General features: G+C 32.6%; 2 protein-coding genes across 3 annotated transcripts; both read left to right on the forward strand.

Annotated features, from left to right (window-relative positions):
* The first annotated feature begins 197 nt into the window (after window positions 1-197).
* Window positions 198-9,293, forward strand: LOC114162996 (hydroxyacylglutathione hydrolase cytoplasmic-like). 2 transcript variants are annotated; one of them, XM_028047033.2, is made up of 7 exons: window positions 198-357; window positions 451-573; window positions 735-896; window positions 989-1,067; window positions 1,196-1,309; window positions 8,819-8,995; window positions 9,064-9,293. In XM_028047033.2, exons 1-7 carry the CDS (start codon window positions 311-313, stop codon window positions 9,151-9,153), a joined length of 792 nt encoding a protein of 263 aa, XP_027902834.2. In that variant the 5' UTR covers window positions 198-310; the 3' UTR covers window positions 9,154-9,293. The 2 variants fall into 2 exon arrangements, with proteins under 2 accessions (XP_027902834.2, XP_027902835.2); XM_028047034.2 differs by having other exon boundaries at window positions 9,074-9,293.
* A 990-nt stretch (window positions 9,294-10,283) lies between these two features.
* LOC114163284 (uncharacterized) lies at window positions 10,284-18,078 on the forward strand. Its single transcript, XM_028047500.2, has 8 exons — window positions 10,284-11,270; window positions 12,311-12,387; window positions 12,520-12,688; window positions 14,428-14,516; window positions 14,612-14,776; window positions 14,888-14,965; window positions 17,314-17,417; window positions 17,650-18,078. Exons 1-8 carry the CDS (start codon window positions 10,673-10,675, stop codon window positions 17,753-17,755), a joined length of 1,386 nt encoding a protein of 461 aa, XP_027903301.1. The 5' UTR covers window positions 10,284-10,672; the 3' UTR covers window positions 17,756-18,078.
* Window positions 18,079-18,923: the final 845 nt, after the last annotated feature.

The raw sequence follows: 18,923 nt of genomic DNA on the forward strand, positions 1-18,923 counted from the left end.
TATATTATCAACAACCATTTTATTAAGCATTAAGTATTAAGAGGAAAAAATTTAAAACAAAGACCAGATGTGAAAAAATTCTACTTTCACGTTGCTTATTGTTTCGACACGTCAGAGACACGTGGCAGTTTATGACCAACCATCGTAACCACGAAGTATGTTCCTTGCGTCTTGTTTTTCCACATAGCTCAGTTTCGCATTGAACTCAAACTAACTCAAAAAAGAACCAGAAGCTACCCTGTTTGTGTAGTGAATCTTGATATCGTTTCTCCTAAAACTAAAGTAATTTCACACAAACACAAACCAAACCATGAAAATCTATCACGTTCCTTCTCTGCAAGACAACAATTCCTTCTTGTAAGTCTATATATGATGCAATTCTACATAAAGTTCTAGTTCTTCATGCTTCACTGTTTCTTGTTATAACTATTTGGTTTTGCACTTGTGTAGAATCGTTGACGAGAGCACGAAAGAAGGTGCTGTGGTGGACCCTATAGAGCCCGAGAAGGTTCTAGAAGCTGCCGATTCGCATGGGGTCAATCTCAAGCTCGTTCTCACCACGCATCATCATGGGTGCTAACTAATTTCTACTCTTCTTTACCATACTTTTATTTTGTTTGGTCATGAATCTCAGTACTTTTTCTGCATTTTCTTCCATGGCTGCTATATGTATTTCAGTTTTGAGTCTTGAGATGATCATCGATCTGCTTGTAAATTTTGTTTCATTGTTGCAGGGAGCATGCTGGTGGAAATGAAAAGATAAAGAATTTGGTGCCTGGAATTAGAGTCTATGGTGGTTCGATGGATAACGTCAAGGGTTGCACCGATAAGGTTGAAAATGGTGATAGAGTGTCCCTCGGGGCTGATATTAATATATTGTGTCTTCACACACCATGGTAGCATTTCTCAAATATTAGGACTCTAATTTTGTCGTTTATTTGTTAATTCAATTTTTGAGTACACATTAACCGTTTGGTGACCTGCTCAGCCACACCAAAGGTCACATAAGCTATTATGTCACCGGCAAAGAGGAGGAGCAACCGGCTGTTTTTACCGGAGATACACTGGTAAGATCACTCACTAATCAGACTTAGCTTTCTCATTTTATGGAACATTTCCAAAAGATAATAGTTATTGGAAAAAAAAATATAAAAATTATAAATCTTGATTTATTTTCTTATTGGTTTTTGTGCAGTTTATTGCTGGTTGTGGGAAATTTTTTAAAGGAACTGCAGAAGAGATGTATGAGTCACTCTGTGTCACATTAGGTTCGTTACCGAGGCAAACCCGAGTTTACTGTGGACACGAGGTAACGTAACATAGTACTAAAATCCTGTGTTCTAGAACTCTCGTAGCATCTTGCATGATTTTCTTTATGATCATATTTTGGTTGTAGAAGTTATTGCTGCTGACTATTCTCAATGATCATTTTGGACCCACGCCATATTTGTGGACTTTTTTTTGAAAGTTAAGGCTCATGTTTCCACTTTGGGATGCTTTTTTCCATACTGATTTGCAATAGAGAAAAAAAAAGTAAAATAAGCTTTTCTATAAACTCAAATTAATTTATACAAGACACTAGGGATGAAGTTCAGACCAGAAATTTCCGGAAGACTTTGATTTCTGGTTAAGGGTTAGTTTTTTTTTTTCTTTTCAAGAATTAATTAATTAATTCTTGAAAAAATAAAAACTAATATAAGCATGACAATCTATATCCTAAAGGTTTTCTTTATACTATATCAGTTTTATTATAATAATATTAATAAAAAAATTAACATTAGAAACATTAATATTATTCCCATATTAATAAACGTGTCATAATTATGATAAAATGAAATGGTATTAAAAATATGAATTCAATATTATAATTAACTCAGGTCATGTGTTTGTAAAAAATTCTAACATTTTAATTTTACTTAGGGATGAGAATATGTCATGTTCGACACGAAAATTTAAAAGAATATTAAAAAATATCTGAAGATTTAAAAAAATCATGATATTAATATAATATTAATTTAATTTTAAGTAAATTTAATCTAATAAATATAAATATAATTTTAATTTTAATTTTTTACTCATTATCAACTACCCAATTTATTTATAAACGAATTTTAAATGAGTTTTAAATTATCTCTTATCTATTATTTTTAAATACCCATTTGAAGTATTTACTTGAATTATCTGTTATTTATTATTTTTAAACACTCATTTGAAGTATTTACTTGTTATCAGATTTTATTGGCACTTGTTATTTGTAGGACATTGACATTTTTGTCATTTTTAATTTTAAGTTATACACTAATTAATAATAAAATGAAAATAAAGGAACAATAGGAATTCAAAAAATATATGAGAAAAAAAAACATGTGAAGTGATTTCTACCTTAACATCCAACACAATCTATTTTTCACTACAAATAAATATGGAAAATATGGAAGTATTAGAGGTTCATTTCTACCAAATTAATTATGTAGACATTGATTGAGAGTTTTGCAATATATGAGAGAATCATTTGTACCAAATTTTGGTACAAAGTTAAAACTATTTAGATATTCAATGTAAGTTGTACGATGTCCTTATATTTAAAGAAGTGGGTTGTGTTAATTATTGTTGTACTGGACCAGAGGAGTGATTCAGTTGTAGATAGGGATGGCAACGGGGCGGGGCGGGGACGGGTTTCGCTATCCCATACCCATCTCCGCATAAAAAATTCATCCCCATCCCCATACCCAAACCCAACGGGTATCAAACTTTTTTCCCATCCCCATCCCCACCGGGTAACGGGTATAATCTCGTACCCATACCCGTACCCGTGTTCTAACTACTTCAATATTAATTTTTATAAAAGAAAAAAAATTACGGTAAAGAAAACATAATATTATGAAATATTCAATATTAGGAGGATTTTCTTCGATGTCAAATACCTTAAAATAAATTATAATTGTTTACATTTTATATTAGAATACCAAATAAAATTTTATGTGAACCAAAACATTTGTTAAATTTGCAAACTACAACATTGATGAACTTAGTTGATAAAATTAAAAAATATTTCAAAAAAATATAAAAGGAAAACAAATATTTAAATTAAAATATATTTTAAATGTTTGTTTACTTCAATTTTTTAAATTCTAATGAATATCTTTTTTATACACTAATAAAAGTTATAATATATCACTTGATCAAAATGACACAAAGAATAAATAATAAACATAATAATAAAAGGAAAACAAATATTCAAATTAAAATATATTTTAAATGTTTGTTTACTTCAATTTTTTAAATTATAATGAATCTCTTTTTTATACACTAATAAAAGTTATAATACATCACTTGATCAAAATGACACAAAGAACAAATAATAAACATAATAATAAAATTTTGACATAGATTTTGTATCTTTTGAACTTCAATATATGTTGGATAGTGACAAAAAAATATTCATAGCAATTACATTAAATTTTTATATTGTAGTAAATAAAAGTTATTTATACAATTAAAGTGGAAAAAATTACAGTATGATTAATAGTGAGTTATAAAATAACAAATAATTAGATAGAATATATCGAAATATTATTCTACATGATGAAAATAAACAATAAATAAAAATATTAAAAGACTAACAAATGTGTGTTTTAGAAATAATTTGAGAGACTATCGAAAGAAATCACACAAAGGAAATCAAATGTATAATTAAGGTATGATAAAATGAAAAATACCTTACCTTACAGAACTAATTATTAAATTATGTTTGAAGTGGTTAAAATTAAATAGAAATATCATTAGTGACCAAAAAATTTGTCATTAAATTACATATAAATTAGTAATTAAATTGGTCACTAAATCAAGTATAGATTCGATCATTGAATCGGTCACTAATTTAGTCATTGATTCAGACAATAAATCAACTACTACCATCAATGACGAAAAATAGTGACTGATATGGGTTACTGACTAAATTAGTCACCATTTCATGTTTTTCTTGTAGTGAATTATCATATACTATTCCTAAATATCATTATATATATATATATATATATATATATATATATATATATATAATTTTAACCACTTCAAACAGAATTTAAAGTGAAAAAATTACATTATGATTAATAATGAGTTATAAAATAAAAAATAATTAGATAGAATATATCGAAATATTATTCTACATGATGAAAATAAAAAAAATAAATAAATATATTAAAAAACTAACAAATGTGTGTTTTAGAAATAATTTGGGAGACTATCGAAAAAAATCCCACAAAGGAAATCAAATGTATAACTAAGGTATGATAAGACGAAAAATATCTTAGAGAATTAAGAAAACTTTTCAAATATTAACATATAATTAATGGTTGAAAAATAACGAAAATTATTTTAATGAAACAAAAGAGTTCTTCAAATTAAACAAAAATTAATAATAATAATAAGTAAAGAATTTTTTTTATATTATCTTAAATTGAGAGTATAAACATTCTCATGTGAAAGAAAAATTTATAATAAATAAAAATATTAAAAAATAATATAAATATTCAAATGTGAGGCATAATTTTTTTTTTAATTAACATACATCATTTTAACATAATTACATAAAGGTTATGATAAGATAAAAAATATATTGGAGATGAGAATGAGTTTCATGACAAATGAAATAATTAAAAGAAATAAAAAATAGAAAAAAAAAATATATATATATAGGGGTTACTTGATTAATTGTTAATATTTTAATAATTTAAACGAGAATGGAGATATGGCGGGGACGGGTATTATGGCGGGTATATGTACATCCCCATACCCATCCCCATACCCAACTGAAAAAGTCGGGGATTCCCCATACCCATACCCATACCCAGTCAATGCGGGGATTCCCCGTCAAAACGGGGACGGGTTCGGGCAATACCCACGGGGACGGGTTTATTTGCCATCTCTAGTTGTAGACTGAGAGGATAAGTGGATTTTGGTATCGGATCGGGGAGGCACCAACCGAGGGAGAATATTAACCGAATTAAGTTCTGGGTTTGGTGTCGTTTTTAGGAGTTAATGAGGTTGTTATATCCTTAAATATTTTAGGAGTAGAAGATAATCTTGTTTCTGAGAGATGTTGTTATTTTTAAGAAATATTTTAGAATTAGATAAGGGGGTTTTCTTTTAGTTATTATTTGGTGAATCTTGGGGATCAATATTTTGTAACTAATTATGATATAAATAAGAGAATTACTCCCATGGTTAAGGGACAGAGATTTTTTGACCTAAGCAAGTCTTAAGCTATGGTTAAAAATATTTCTTTCTTTTTGTTTTTGGTTAAGAATTATCTGGCACTTTTCTTGACCAGAACATTGGCGCCCACCGTGGGGTCCGGTAAAACTCGATCCCAACTCCACCAAATTTCAATAAGAAACGCTACAACAAAAAATAGAGATGAATCACGCAAGAAGGCAGAAGAAGATCTACGACTCTTAAGGGAAGAAATACTCAAAGAAAGGGAGATACTTTGGAAGGAGACCGAGGATACCCATCATCGGCTGGAGGAAGTCCTTCGTCATCAAGAGCAACTGAAAAAACTCAATGAAAACATGCAGTAGCAGATTACGCCTCTGCAATATTTACAAGAAACTTTTGACATATGCAAATCATGAGAAGATGATCGATCTATGCTCAGTTTCTACTTACAGATCAACAATTATTCATTGCGATTGAAGCTCACGCTCTTTCTCAATACAGGTACGAAAAAACCCAAAGTTCCAAGTATGTTGCTATTTTTTGATATAAAAAAAAAATTGGACAAAAATTACAAACCAGAAAGTCTAAACAATTTCCTGATCACAATCATAAATCATTCTACTCTTCTTGTATTATGTAGGGGTCACAAGTATAAATTTAATAGTTTTACAAATTTGATTAAATGATTTCTTTAGGGCACTAAAAATAAAAAGCTAGAATGATTAATATATTGTCGGAAATGTAATCTTAATTGTGTGTACAGGAATAATAAATTGATTTGCTAAAAGATAGTAAAATATATTTATATAAAAGAATTATTATTATCGATTGTTCCTTTTATTTTTAACCATTTTATTAGAAAAAGAGCAAAATAGTGAAATTAATGAATAATACAAGTTTTATGAATTAATTACTCGTCGTCCTTTTCAATGCATAAAACTAAATGACTTTTACATTAAAGTTTGCCTTTGAAATATGTGTTGTGTTATTTATATTAAAATGTATGTTTCTCATTAATACTTTATTTAATATTATTAAATAAATAAATTTTAGTGTGAAGTATTTTATATTTAGAGGAGTTTTAAGAAAATATTCTTAACAATTTAGGAAGATTTAATCTACCGTAAAGTTGCTTCAAAATATCAATATAATTATTTTATATGGTGTTAGAATTATAAAATAAGATTGTTTAAATATATAAAACTAAGATTTTGATACATATGTTAAAATGTGAGTATTATAGTAAATATTACTAGTTATCTTTAAAATAAATTTATTGTTACTAGATATAAATGTGTTCTGGTGTTATTTTATTTAAATAACAAACATAATTATTTTATAATAGTATGTTATTTTAATCAGCTTAATTTTTTTGATGATATCTTATAATTTACTATTTATTTGGTATGATTTTTATAAGTGAAAATTATTTAATTAAAATTAAGAAATTTATAAAATGTTTTATATATAAATATTACAATTGTCATATATATATACATGGGATGTTATGTGAATTATTAACGGGAATTTCGTAGATATATTAAAAGTTCATTAATCATGTTTAAATCAATAAAGATTGGCTTCATCGGAAATAAGATGAAAGAGCCTATGTGCTCGAGGTTAAAAGAACCTATGTGTTCTATTCCGAGTTTATACACTCGATGTTAAAATTCTGAGTTTGTACACTCGATGTTAAAATTCCGAGTTTATACACTCGATGATAAAATTTTGAGTTTATACACTCGATGTTAAAATTCCGAGTTTATACACTCGATGTTAAAATTTCGAGTTTATACACTCGATGATAAAATTCCGAGTTTATACACTCGATGATAAAATTCCGAGTTTATACACTCGATGATAAAATTCCGAGTTTATACACTCGATGATAAAATTCCGAGTTCATACACTCGATGTTAAAATTCCGAGTTTATACACTCGATGTTAAAATTCCGAGTTTATACACTCGATGATAAAATTTCGAGTTTATACACTCGATGTTAAAATTTCGAGTTTATACACTCGATGATAAAATTCCGAGTTTATACACTCGATGATAAAATTCCGAGTTTATACACTCGATGATAAAATTTCGAGTTCATACACTCGATGTTAAAATTCCGAGTTTATACACTCGATGTTAAAATTCCGAGTTTATACACTCGATGATAAAATTCCGAGTTTATACACTCGATGTTAAAATTCCGAGTTTAGACACTCGATGATAAAATTCCGAGTTTATACACTCGATGATAAAATTACGAGTTCATACACTCGATGTTAAAATTCCGAGTTTATACACTCGATGTTAAAATTCCGAGTTTATACACTCGATGATAAAATTCCGAGTTTATACACTCGATGTTAAAATTCCGAGTTTATACACTCGATGTTAAAATTCCGAGTTTATACACTCGATGTTAAAATTCCGAGTTTATACACTCGAGGTTAAAATTCCGAGTTTATACACTCGAGGTTAAAATTTCGAGTTTGTACACTCGATGCTAAATTCCGAGTTCATACACTCGAGGTTAAAAGAAGTTTCATTTTGGTGTTTGCAGGATTGAGAGCTCGGTTTGTAAACGAGTTATTATTTTCTTCAGTTGGCTGTTTCCAGGATTAGGAGCTTGGTTTATGAACAGGATTGAGAGCTCGATTTATAAACGGGTTATTATTTTCTTTGGTGTTTGCAGGATTGAGAGCTCGGTTTATAAACGAGTTATTATTTTCTTTGGAGTTTTGGTGTTTGCAGGAGTGAGAGCTCGGTTTCTAAACGAGTTATTATTTTCTTTGGAGTTTTGGTGTTTGCAGGAGTGAGAGCTCGGTTTATAAACGAGTTATTATTTTCTTTGGAGTTTTGGTGTTTGCAGGAGTGAGAGCTCGGTTTATAAACGAGTCATTATTTGCTTTGGAGTTTTGATATTTGCAGGAGTGAGAGCTCGGTTTATGAACGGTTGATTAAATTAATTTAAAAGGTTGAAATTGTGGAGCGTGAAGATAGGGAGTAATGATGATTTTACGGAAAGTGGTGAGGAGTAGTTATTGACAAGACAAATTCTGCTCGCCTCGTTTTGAAGACGAGACCGTGCAAAATTTGGAGAGCTATGTACTGGACCAGAGGAGTGATTCGGTTGTAGACTGAGAGGACAAGTGGATTTTGGTATCGGATCGGGGAGGCACCGACCGAGGGAGAATATTAACCGAATTAAGTTCTGGGTTTGGTGTCGTTTTTAGGAGTTAATGAGGTTGTTATATCCTTAAATATTTTAGGAGTAGAAGATAATCTTGTTTCTGAGAGATGTTGTTATTTTTAAGAAATATTTTAGAATTAGATAAGGGGTTTTCTTTTAGTTATTATTTGGTGAATCTTGGGGATCAATATTTTGTAACTAATTATGATATAAATAAGAGAATTACTCCCATGGTCAAGGGACAGAGATTTTTTGACCTAAGCAAGTCTTAAGCTATGGTTAAAAATATTTCTTTCTTTTTGTTTTTGGTTAAGAATTATCTGGCACTTTTCTTGACCAGAACAATTGTAAACAACTCCTGGTTAGGTTTACTACATAATAAGGGTTGGAATTGGTTGTGTTTATAGTACGCAGTGAAGAACTTGCAATTTGCTACGACAATTGAACCAGACAATTTGAAGATACAGCAGAAATTAACATGGGCCAAGAATCAGAACCAAGCTGGCCAACCTACAACTCCCTCCACCATTGAGGAAGAAATGGAGACCAACCCATTTATGAGGGTTCACCTACCTCAGATTCAGGTTTGTCCCATGCCACATTTTCATTTCTCTGTTCCAAACTATGACAAGTAATGCAAAAATCTCTGCAGGAGAAAGTAGGGTGCAAGTCTCCAATTGAAGCTTTGAGAGAGTTACGAAAGCTGAAAGACAAGTGGAGTTGTTGTGTTGCCGAAAGCTGAAAACTGAAAAACAGATATCAGATACTTGTCATGTTTGCACAATGTATCTTACGTTGGTTAGTCTAATGCGAAGATGTTCCATTTCATTCATGTTATATACTTCTGAGCTTCAAAAATATTCTTTTCTCCTCTCTCTGACACCATGTAACTTTCAACCGCCAAATCTTAATAAAAAAAACCACACAGATACTAGGAAGATTCGTTTCTATCTGTGCTGTCAGAGAAAATAATGCTTGCTTTTTACCGATGTGTTTTTATTTTGGTTTAGCTTCGTGCGGTGATTGCGGGTCTCGCTTTTCTTACGTTTGGCGTAAGCGTGGCGCGCAGACTAATCATATCTAAATTAAGACTTAACAAACAAAAAAACTGTACTAAGTGTCTTTGATTATGAATGGTTCTAGTTAGCGTTAATGTCTGTTAGACTTCAGATTAAAGAGTGGTGGATTAGTCAATTATATGTTTTTCATGTTTAAGGATGTACGGATCGTGGTGTGTGTCTGATTAAAGTCGAATAGTTTCAAATTCTTGATCCATCACACTCAATAAATAAACATAAATAGGATTGGTCATACAAAAAAGCATTTATTGGAACTTTTGAAGTTCTAAAGCGATTTTAAGACTATACATATTTAAATACGAATGTGGGTTTTCTTAATGAAGATCTGGAATTAATATTTTTGGCACTTAAATTGTAATATTTCGATTTTTTTTGATGAAAAAGGTAAAAACAATGGAAATGGTGCATTTTTGAAAAGAAAAAAACGAGAGAAAAAAGTAATTGTATTAACTTAACCGGAATGTCTCCAAATTTTGGAAGTAACAAATAAATTCCCGACCAATCCTCTATATTTATAATTTTTAGTGTCATGTACACAGATAAGATTCTACCTTTGTAGTCAAAATTTTAGAGATAATAATTTGTAAAAAATGGTGGAATTAAAAAAACGTTTAAATATAATTAGCAAGAGAATCATTACCAAAAATTTAGCGGAGTAAGAAGTTAATAACGATAAAAGGAGGAAAAAAAAGAGAAAAAAAGAAAAAGAAAAAGAGGTGACGGGATCCGTTGGAAGGGAAGGTGGAAGGAAAGAAAAGTATAACAATAATAATATCCAATGAAACGCGTTGGTTCATTTATCATCATTGGTTCATCGATGTCAACCTCTCACACACGCTCCGACACAGTCACAAACAAAATTAATCGAAAGAGAAGGTTTCAGCTTCGTGACCTTGACTTTTCTCCTCTCTCCCTCTTCTGCTTGCGCTATGCATCTCCATCGCATCGCATCGCACGATCCGCGTTCGCATTAAACCCTCTCTCGCCATGTTCATCTTCACTTTAATCTTCTTCTACGTATCTTGCTTTTCTTCCTTCGTCAAACTTCATCTCTTTGCTCGCGCCCGATAGTCTAATCAAGAAACTCTTCGCAACGCAAAACGAATGCTGTTGTGAATTCTGATAGGAGAGTACCGTACGGAATAAGGAATATAAGGTAGGTGAGGTTAGGGTTTCGGAGAGATGGAGTCGTCGCCGTCGTCTTCGTCTTCGTCCTCGTTGTCGTCGTCTTCTGGAAGCGATGCCGGCGGTGGGGGCGCTGTCACGTGGTTCGGGATGAGTTTCCCGTTCCGTTCTCCGCTCTCTCTCGTGATGGATTACTGCACGCGCGAGGATTCCGCAGAGCCTGTGATTATCATTCCCCGGACGCGCCCGCGGTTTCAGGCGCCGGCTGAATCTGCTGCTTCTGCTTCGGCCTCTGACTCTGGCGATAATGCTTGCGGCGGCGCTGAGGAGGTTGCGATACGCATCATTGGGGCCGGCGAGCAAGAGAGCGGTTCGTCGCCGTCGTCGTCGCGGAGCCGCGCTGGGGAACCTGGATGTGAGGAGGCGGCGGTAGTTGGGAGGAGCGGGATGCTGTCGTCGGAAGCTCGCCGGCGAATGGCTGAGGAGAGGGTGCCGTTGGTGTCTTTGGATGATGGGATTGGTGGCGGTAGGGATTCTTCTTCGTCTTCCTCTACCTACCAGAGGTATGATATTCAGCAGGTTGCTAAGTGGATTGAACAGATTCTTCCGTTCTCCCTCTTGCTGTTGATTGTTTTCATCCGCCAGCATTTGCAAGGTACTGCTTCTTTCTGGTGTTTAGTTTGGTCTCTCAAGTTGGTTTTTTGTTTAAATGCTAACTACGTGATCAAGCCATTGAATTATATTATTTCTGATTTGTTGTATGTGCTAGAGTTTGAGGATGTGGGTGAAGTTAGTTATCTTGCTCAGATATTAGAGAGATTGTATATGCTTGACTTGTTGGCGTGACTATGATATGATTTGTTTGGGGTATGCTCTTTTGCATTGTGCTCTTGATATTGATAGTTGTGCTTTAACATATCTTGGCTTTTTCTGCGCCTTGTATTTGGAGGCCTGTCTTGGTTTTCTCGTGATATGCTTGGTGGAATAATGGTTGGTCAGAGAAATGTTGCTTGCTCTTTTAAGGGACAAAAGCTGCGAAAATAGTATCAACTAATATACCTGATACGGATTTGGTTTATATTAATTTTTGGTGCTTATTTCTTGATAAATGTTTACTGTTCAAACTAGGATAAAGCTAGCGTGGGCTGCTGTTTGGGTTTCAGCACGCCGTGTACTAGCCTAGGATAGAGGTAGAGTGAAAGAAAAGGTTACCTGAAACAATTGCTGAGGATCATGTAGGAATGTGCTTGTACCTTTGTTTCGTTTACTGTTATATTAGACGGAGGTGCCTCTCCTTTGCAAGGAAATTGGAATTTCGTAATCATTAGAGATGTAAAGAGGAATTTGTAAAGTTAATTCGAGATTATGTTGATTCCTCTTGTTTCTTTAATGGTTCTTAGTTGATTATATCAAATCTTTATTGTTGAAGAACACTGCTGCTTGCTTTTTTATTTTCCCTGTGACCATGAGTCCATGATTGATTCTTATCTTCTTCTTTGCAATCTCTTACCTCTTCTAATTGGGGAAAGAAGAATTGTGGTTTGTTTTCTGTTATTTATATTTAGTTTATTGGTTCTACTGTATTGGGTGGCAGTAAACTGCTTCTCACATACAGTTTCAGTTTATTCGGGTATTCTACTTTTGAGTTGGCTCTTTTGACATAACTATGATCTATTCATTTATGGGATCGTGCAGGTTTCTTTGTCACAATTTGTATATCAGCTGTGATGTTCAAGTCAAATGAAATTGTTAAGAAGCAGACTGCCCTGAAGGTGATATACCCAGATTTTTGTAATTTCTTTTAGATTTCCATTCCCAAATGAAATATTTATGTGTAAAATCCCATCCTCTCGTCTCCAGAGGAAAATAAAATTAGGAGTCTCAATTCATGTTCATTTTCGCAGGGAGATCGGAAAGTCTCTGTTCTTCTTGGTATCTCTTTTGCCTTTATGCTGCATGTTATATGCATTTACTGGTGGTATCGAAATGATGATCTTTTATACCCACTGGCCATGCTTCCACCAAAGACAACTCCACCTTTCTGGCATACAATATTCATCATTTTGGTTAACGGTACGTTTTAGTTCTATTTACGTGCCGTTGTTACATTGTTTTTATGTTTTATTTATGCTAGATATTTTTATTTCTCTATTGGACAGAGACATGAAATGTGTATTAATAGCACGTGTTTGGTAAAAAATCTAAGCACTTTGTTTTGATTGTTTATGCTTGATTAATGTGTAACAAACTCAGAAGTTTTAACACAACAGTAGGATTATTTACTTGATTAATAATGATGGAATTGAAGACTTCCTTTTCTCTTTGTTCCATACTTCATAACTCATTTCTATTTTGAAATATATCTTGATTGTGGAAGGACGGAAGTACAATAAAAGGGTTCTTTGCATTTAATCAGTGGCTCTGGGTCAAAATTGAATGAAACTGGTTTGAAGATAAATTTTAACTGTTTGTTGCCAATGGGGGTTGCCTACCTGGTCAACCTTTTTCTTGGAAACCGCATGAATTGAGTTTGAATATTAAGGTCTCTTGTTGGTGGGTGATCTATAATCTTATTGAGAATCTTTGTTGATGTTGGTTGTTTTGCACTTCTCCTTTGCCTTAGAATGGGGAGAGCCTTCAGCACCCTAAACTTTTATCAACAAAAAATGTTGACCGTTCTTTACTCGTTTTTCGACTTTGGCCCTTTTTGTGCTATGTACAGTCATTGCTTGATGATATCAGTGCATTCCTTGGGAAGGACGGGGTGGTGGTGGTGTTAATCCAATATGACATAGTAAGGCCAATTTTGATCTCCCTATACCCACTCATTTCAGGCCTCTTTAACGGGTGTTGTGGAAGAGCTTTTATTCAGATTCTCTGAGCTTATTTCATCACATCTAAAGTAATTAAGCTTAGAAAACTAGCTTAAAATCCTTCTATAAGCTCCATTTAGCTTATTTCAACAAGCTTTCTTGGTGAAGGTTATCAAATTAAGCTTATTGAATTTAGTGTTTGTGAATAAGCTCTCATGTGATACAGCGAATGTGTTTAACTAAAATCTTTACACAATCGTACCTTTAGACGAGCTTGTTGAAATAAGTGCTTATATACAAATGTGTCTTACATTCTCACTTACACAACTTTGCGATAACAGTTTATTTTAAAAGCTAAAACAAGTTTTAGCTTTGCGTCTAGTCTTGATCTGAGCATGAAAACATGTAGCCCCTCCTCTCCCCACTCCTTTCATTTGAATTGATATTGTTACATGAATTGTGGAGACTATCATTGTGTTACTGTCAGTATTATAGATGGATTTGATGCATATCTGAGAATTTTTAAGTTACATATTTTGCATCAGTGTGCCATGCAGCCGACCTTGGTGAAACCTTAATGAGTTACTTACAATATTAAACATGTTCTTATTTTTTTAGTCGTGAGCCAAGATTCATGTTCTTGAAGTATTTTTCCATTTGAAGTACTATGTCCTATTATTTTCTCTCTCTCAAATTTGGCTGTTTGCATAATACTTGACTGGTTTTCTTTCATTGAATGCTATTTCGGAGGAAAAATGGTACCTGCCAATTTGCATTACGAAATATTTCACAACACCAATAATTAGTATCTTTGCAAATCTCTTTGATGCTATATCAATAAGACTTTTGGGGTGTCCTTGTTAATTGTTTGTTGGTGTCTTGGCTATCCCTTGATATTGGTGTTTTCCCAGGCATGTAATAATTTTAATTCTGTTTGTAACAAATCTTGTCGCTTGGTTGGTTGGAATTGATGGTCACAATGTACATTTGTCTTTTTAGATACATTGGTGCGGCAAGCAGCAATGGCTTTGAAGTGTTTATTGCTCATTTACTACAAAAATGGAAGAGGCCATAACTTTCGTCGGCAGGTTTGAGTAGCTCCTTGCTTTTTATCAAGCATTTTAGCATTTTTGAAGTATAGTTTTCTCCTGCAATCTTCTGAATGCATTTAACTTATTTCTAGGGTCAAATGTTAACTCTGATTGAGTACACTCTTCTGCTGTATCGTGCCTTGTTGCCAACACCAGTTTGGTACCGATTTTTCTTGAACAAAGATTATGGAAGTCTGTTTTCCTCACTGACCACAGGATTGTATTTAACTTTCAAGCTAACATCAGTAGTTGAGAAGGTATGTTTTCATTCTTTAAAATTGGCATTTACGCTATAGTGATATGTTTAATAATATTTGTGCATGAACCTAAAATGTTCCATTTTATTCAACCTTCTATGTATTTATTAGGTCCAATGCTTTGTTTCTGCCTTAAAAGCATTATCGAAAAAGGAAGTTCATTACGGGGTTTATGCTACAACAGAACAGGTAAATAATTTTTGGAATGTTCTGATTAACTCTGAATCTGAATACTTGCAATTACAAGGGATACTTATCAATTCTTTGTTGCAATTTATTTATATTAATGCCATTTTTGGTTTCGTAATTGTTGCCTTATATTTGTAAATGCACACAATATATCTAAAATTGAGTATGTCAGTTTCTGTCTCGGGCTTTTAATTGCGTTAAATTTGATATATAGTAACAAATTTTAAGTACAAACCATATTTGTAAAAGAAAATAGATTAATTTTATAATTCTATGGCGTTAACTATTCTCTCTTTCCATAATAAGTTGCATGAATGTGTAATTAAGTTAATATAATAAATTGTAATATAAGTTAAGGCAACTGTTTCCTATCTTATTACTTAACATATAATTACTATTGCTATTGTAAATTATTGCACATCAATATTGTATCATGGAACGGGTGACATTACTATTTAAGAATTTAATGCAAAGGAGTATACAATGTCGATTGTGAAATGTGATTGATTAATATTTTTCTAAGGCAATAGCAATCTTATTATGGTGGATGGTGTTGTAGACTATGTACACCCTAAAAACTGCATAATATATATGTAAAATAAAAAACTTAGAATGTATGTCTATCAAGAACAATAAATTAGAAACCTATAAGAAATAAAGTCTTCCAAAAGTATCGCAATTCATGAAATTAAGGGAACAAAGAGGAAATACATTAATAACTGAACAAAAGAGAGTAAGAAAATAGAACTTTGGTATGCCATGCTTGGATGCAAAGAACCGAGTACTGACTCCACAGAGAATATAACTTCAGAATTAAGAATGTGAACGTATTTGTTAAACATAATTTATGTCAAGGACAATTTGTTTGTGAAAATAGAACATGATATTACAAATAATAAATCTGAATTTCAGATTCATAAAAAAAACAAGACATTGAGGGAAAGAAAGGACACAAAAGGAAGGGAATAAGGGGGAGGAAAGAAACTAAAAAATATAGAGGAAAGTTGGAATCCAGAATTTTTTCGAGGAAGAAATAGGGGTAGGCGATCCTTTTACATGAGAAATAGGAATTTCCTGAAGACGGTTGTGCAATTGCTAGAAATAACTTCTGGTTGTCAGAGGTAGTGTTTTTACAACTGGACATGAATTGAAGATGGTTCCTGTATATGTATAGTTTAGGTTTTACGTGGAGTGTCATATTTTCTTCAAAAATAAGAATTATAATCTCATTTGGAGAGCTATCATTTCAAAATTAATATTTTTTCGTGATGGCTGCAATTTCCTTTGTGATTGCTTTTAGAAAAGCAGTCTGAATTAGCTATGACAAACAACAGCACCATGCGATGGTTCTTCCATGGTATTTGTGTCCTTGATGGCCATGGTGTTTTGTTCATGCCATGTGTGGAAGACTGTGAAAGGAAGGCAATAGGATTTCCGGATAGAGAAATTGGCTTAGTAGGCTGCATCTCTCCCATGAACAGGAGGTACTCATTTTATGCAGTGGTGCAGACAGCAATCATGTTGGATGTGTCAGATGAGGCAACCTGTGCAATATTCACATTTTAAAACTGTTTGTTGCTCTTGGTTCTGTTCCACTCCTCATGGTGTTCTAACTCCAAACCTCTGGCAAATAGTGAAAAGTGTGATAATGTTTACAAACTATGTTCTAAAATTTGAGAACATAGCTCTATGCTGATGGTTAGGGTTTCTTGCAGATGCTAAGCTTGTCAATCTTTAAAAAATATGAAATGGAAATAGTTATAAACTAGGCCATCAAAGATATTAAAGGGAAGAAATATGTTAGACCTCAATTCTTAATTGTGTCACAGCTGAGCAAGCTGACCAAAACATCATAATATCTAATCTTTGCATGTTTTAATTTAAATAACATGTAAAATTATGTTATATATTGTTATCATTCTTTTAGCTTTTTCCCCTTCTATTTTCTATTATCATTGTATGACCACTCATGAATCCCTTAGATATGGACTATGGATATGCTTGCATTGCATTGTCTCCATTCCAGAATAATATGACCTCATGTCATTCATAAATTTTATTTAGTGGATTGCTAGCACGTAGTGCTTGTATTTTAGAAAATAAAACATTACTTTTTCTGGATAATAGTGTGGGGAGTGATCCATGTGTTGAAAATCTATATTATGTTGATAATTGGCGTTTACTTCATACATTTATTCTATATTATGTTTGCTTTTGACCTTATGTTTTTCATTTATTCCTCTTTAACGAGATCTTTTCTGCATTTAAGGAAAAAGCTTTGTATACTAATATTGGGTTTTGTCGAATAATCTTTTTCATCCTTTCTGACAGTGATTAACTAAATGCAGGTGAGTGCCGCTGGTGACATGTGTGCTATATGTCAGGAGAAGATGCAGGCTCCCATATTGTTGAGCTGTAAACACATGTTCTGTGAGGAGTGTGTATCTGAATGGTCAGTTTTGAATTCCTTGTTCGGAAAATTGAAAGCTTACTACATATTTAAGAGAACTGAACTAAAGGATTGTAATAGTAGATAATTTTTTAGGGTGGGCTAGCTATCTGTCTATCATTATTAATTCCCTGTCCAAGTACTTTTATTAAAAAAATCGATAAAATGTACTGATTTGTTTCATAATCGTTTTCATCAGTTCTCTTTAACCAACAAAGATACATCTGTTTTTCAGGTTTGAGAGAGAACGGACTTGCCCATTATGCAGGGCTTTGGTAAAACCAGCTGATCTTCGGACTTTCGGAGATGGATCAACAAGTCTGTTTTTTCAGCTGTTTTAAGTTCACTTTGTTCGGCTTGTTGGGTCATATTTTTGAGCCAAAAATCTTCCTGGAAAATGTCACCCTTTCTGGTTTGGTAAAATTTTCCATTAATGGTTTCTAATGAAATTGAAATTGGAATTGGAAAAAGGAATAAACAGATATTCCCATACATGGCTAAAGTATAAGTTCTTTCTAGTGTAATGAGGTCAGGTGTACAAAGGGCTATAGACAGCCGGCATATGAAATCCGCGTGGATCTTTTAACCTTATACGCACATCAAACGTGCTGGAAACATTTTGTTTATAATGATACATTCCAGATTAATTCCCCATTTCTCTTCATACCATTCTCCAGGGGTTACTTCTACAGGCGTAAGTTGGAAAATTTATAATAGAACAAGTTGACATTTTATTAAGTAAGTGTTCATCGACTTTGAATTTTATCAGCACAACCGGTGGGTTGAAAATTATTATATTTATGGAACTTAACCCAATTTAAATTTGTCTTTGGCGTATTAATGTAAAGTTTTTGTAAATGAAGTATTAAATGAATAAAGAATATGTAAATATGGACTATTAGTTTGCAGAATATAAAATTACGTAACTGATTGGTTATTGTAGGACTGAACCTAAATTTTGAACATGACCGTCCGACTTGCATCCTTAATATCATTTTTCTCGCTGTTCACGTGTGGTAAAATGAAGTTTTCATATATCCCCCTTGTGTAAATTCGGTTCTTCTGCAACTTCTGTTTGATTACTTTTCTTTTCCTCATTGGAGAAACATAAAAGTTTAAGTAGTTTGCAAGTAAAAAATAAATTACGCGCGGAAAGGGTCTCAAAGCTTCACACCTTATGCAATTCAAATTCTAATAATCCATATATTTAAGCAATATCTGTTCCTTGATGACACGTATATTGGAGATACTGGAACATATAATATTTTTTGTTTTCTTTAAATTATCCTATTTGTACATCCTAGATTTGGTATGTTGTATGCATAGGATTAAGGAAAGCGGTTGATGAATGAAGTCGAATTTGAGGTTGTATGAAAGTGCGGGGATGGAGAAGGAGTAAGCAATAAGTGGATTAAGAAATATATATAAATGTGAAAAAAGAAAAGTGAATGTAGGTGGGAACATTAAATTAAGAACTAAATTTGGAAGCAGAAGAATTGGAGGTGGTGA

The sequence above is a fragment of the Vigna unguiculata genome, chromosome 9, assembly GCF_037176805.1.
Source record: "Vigna unguiculata cultivar grain cowpea cultivar isolate G323 ecotype 2 chromosome 9, ASM3717680v1, whole genome shotgun sequence".
Lineage (NCBI taxonomy): Eukaryota > Viridiplantae > Streptophyta > Magnoliopsida > Fabales > Fabaceae > Vigna > Vigna unguiculata.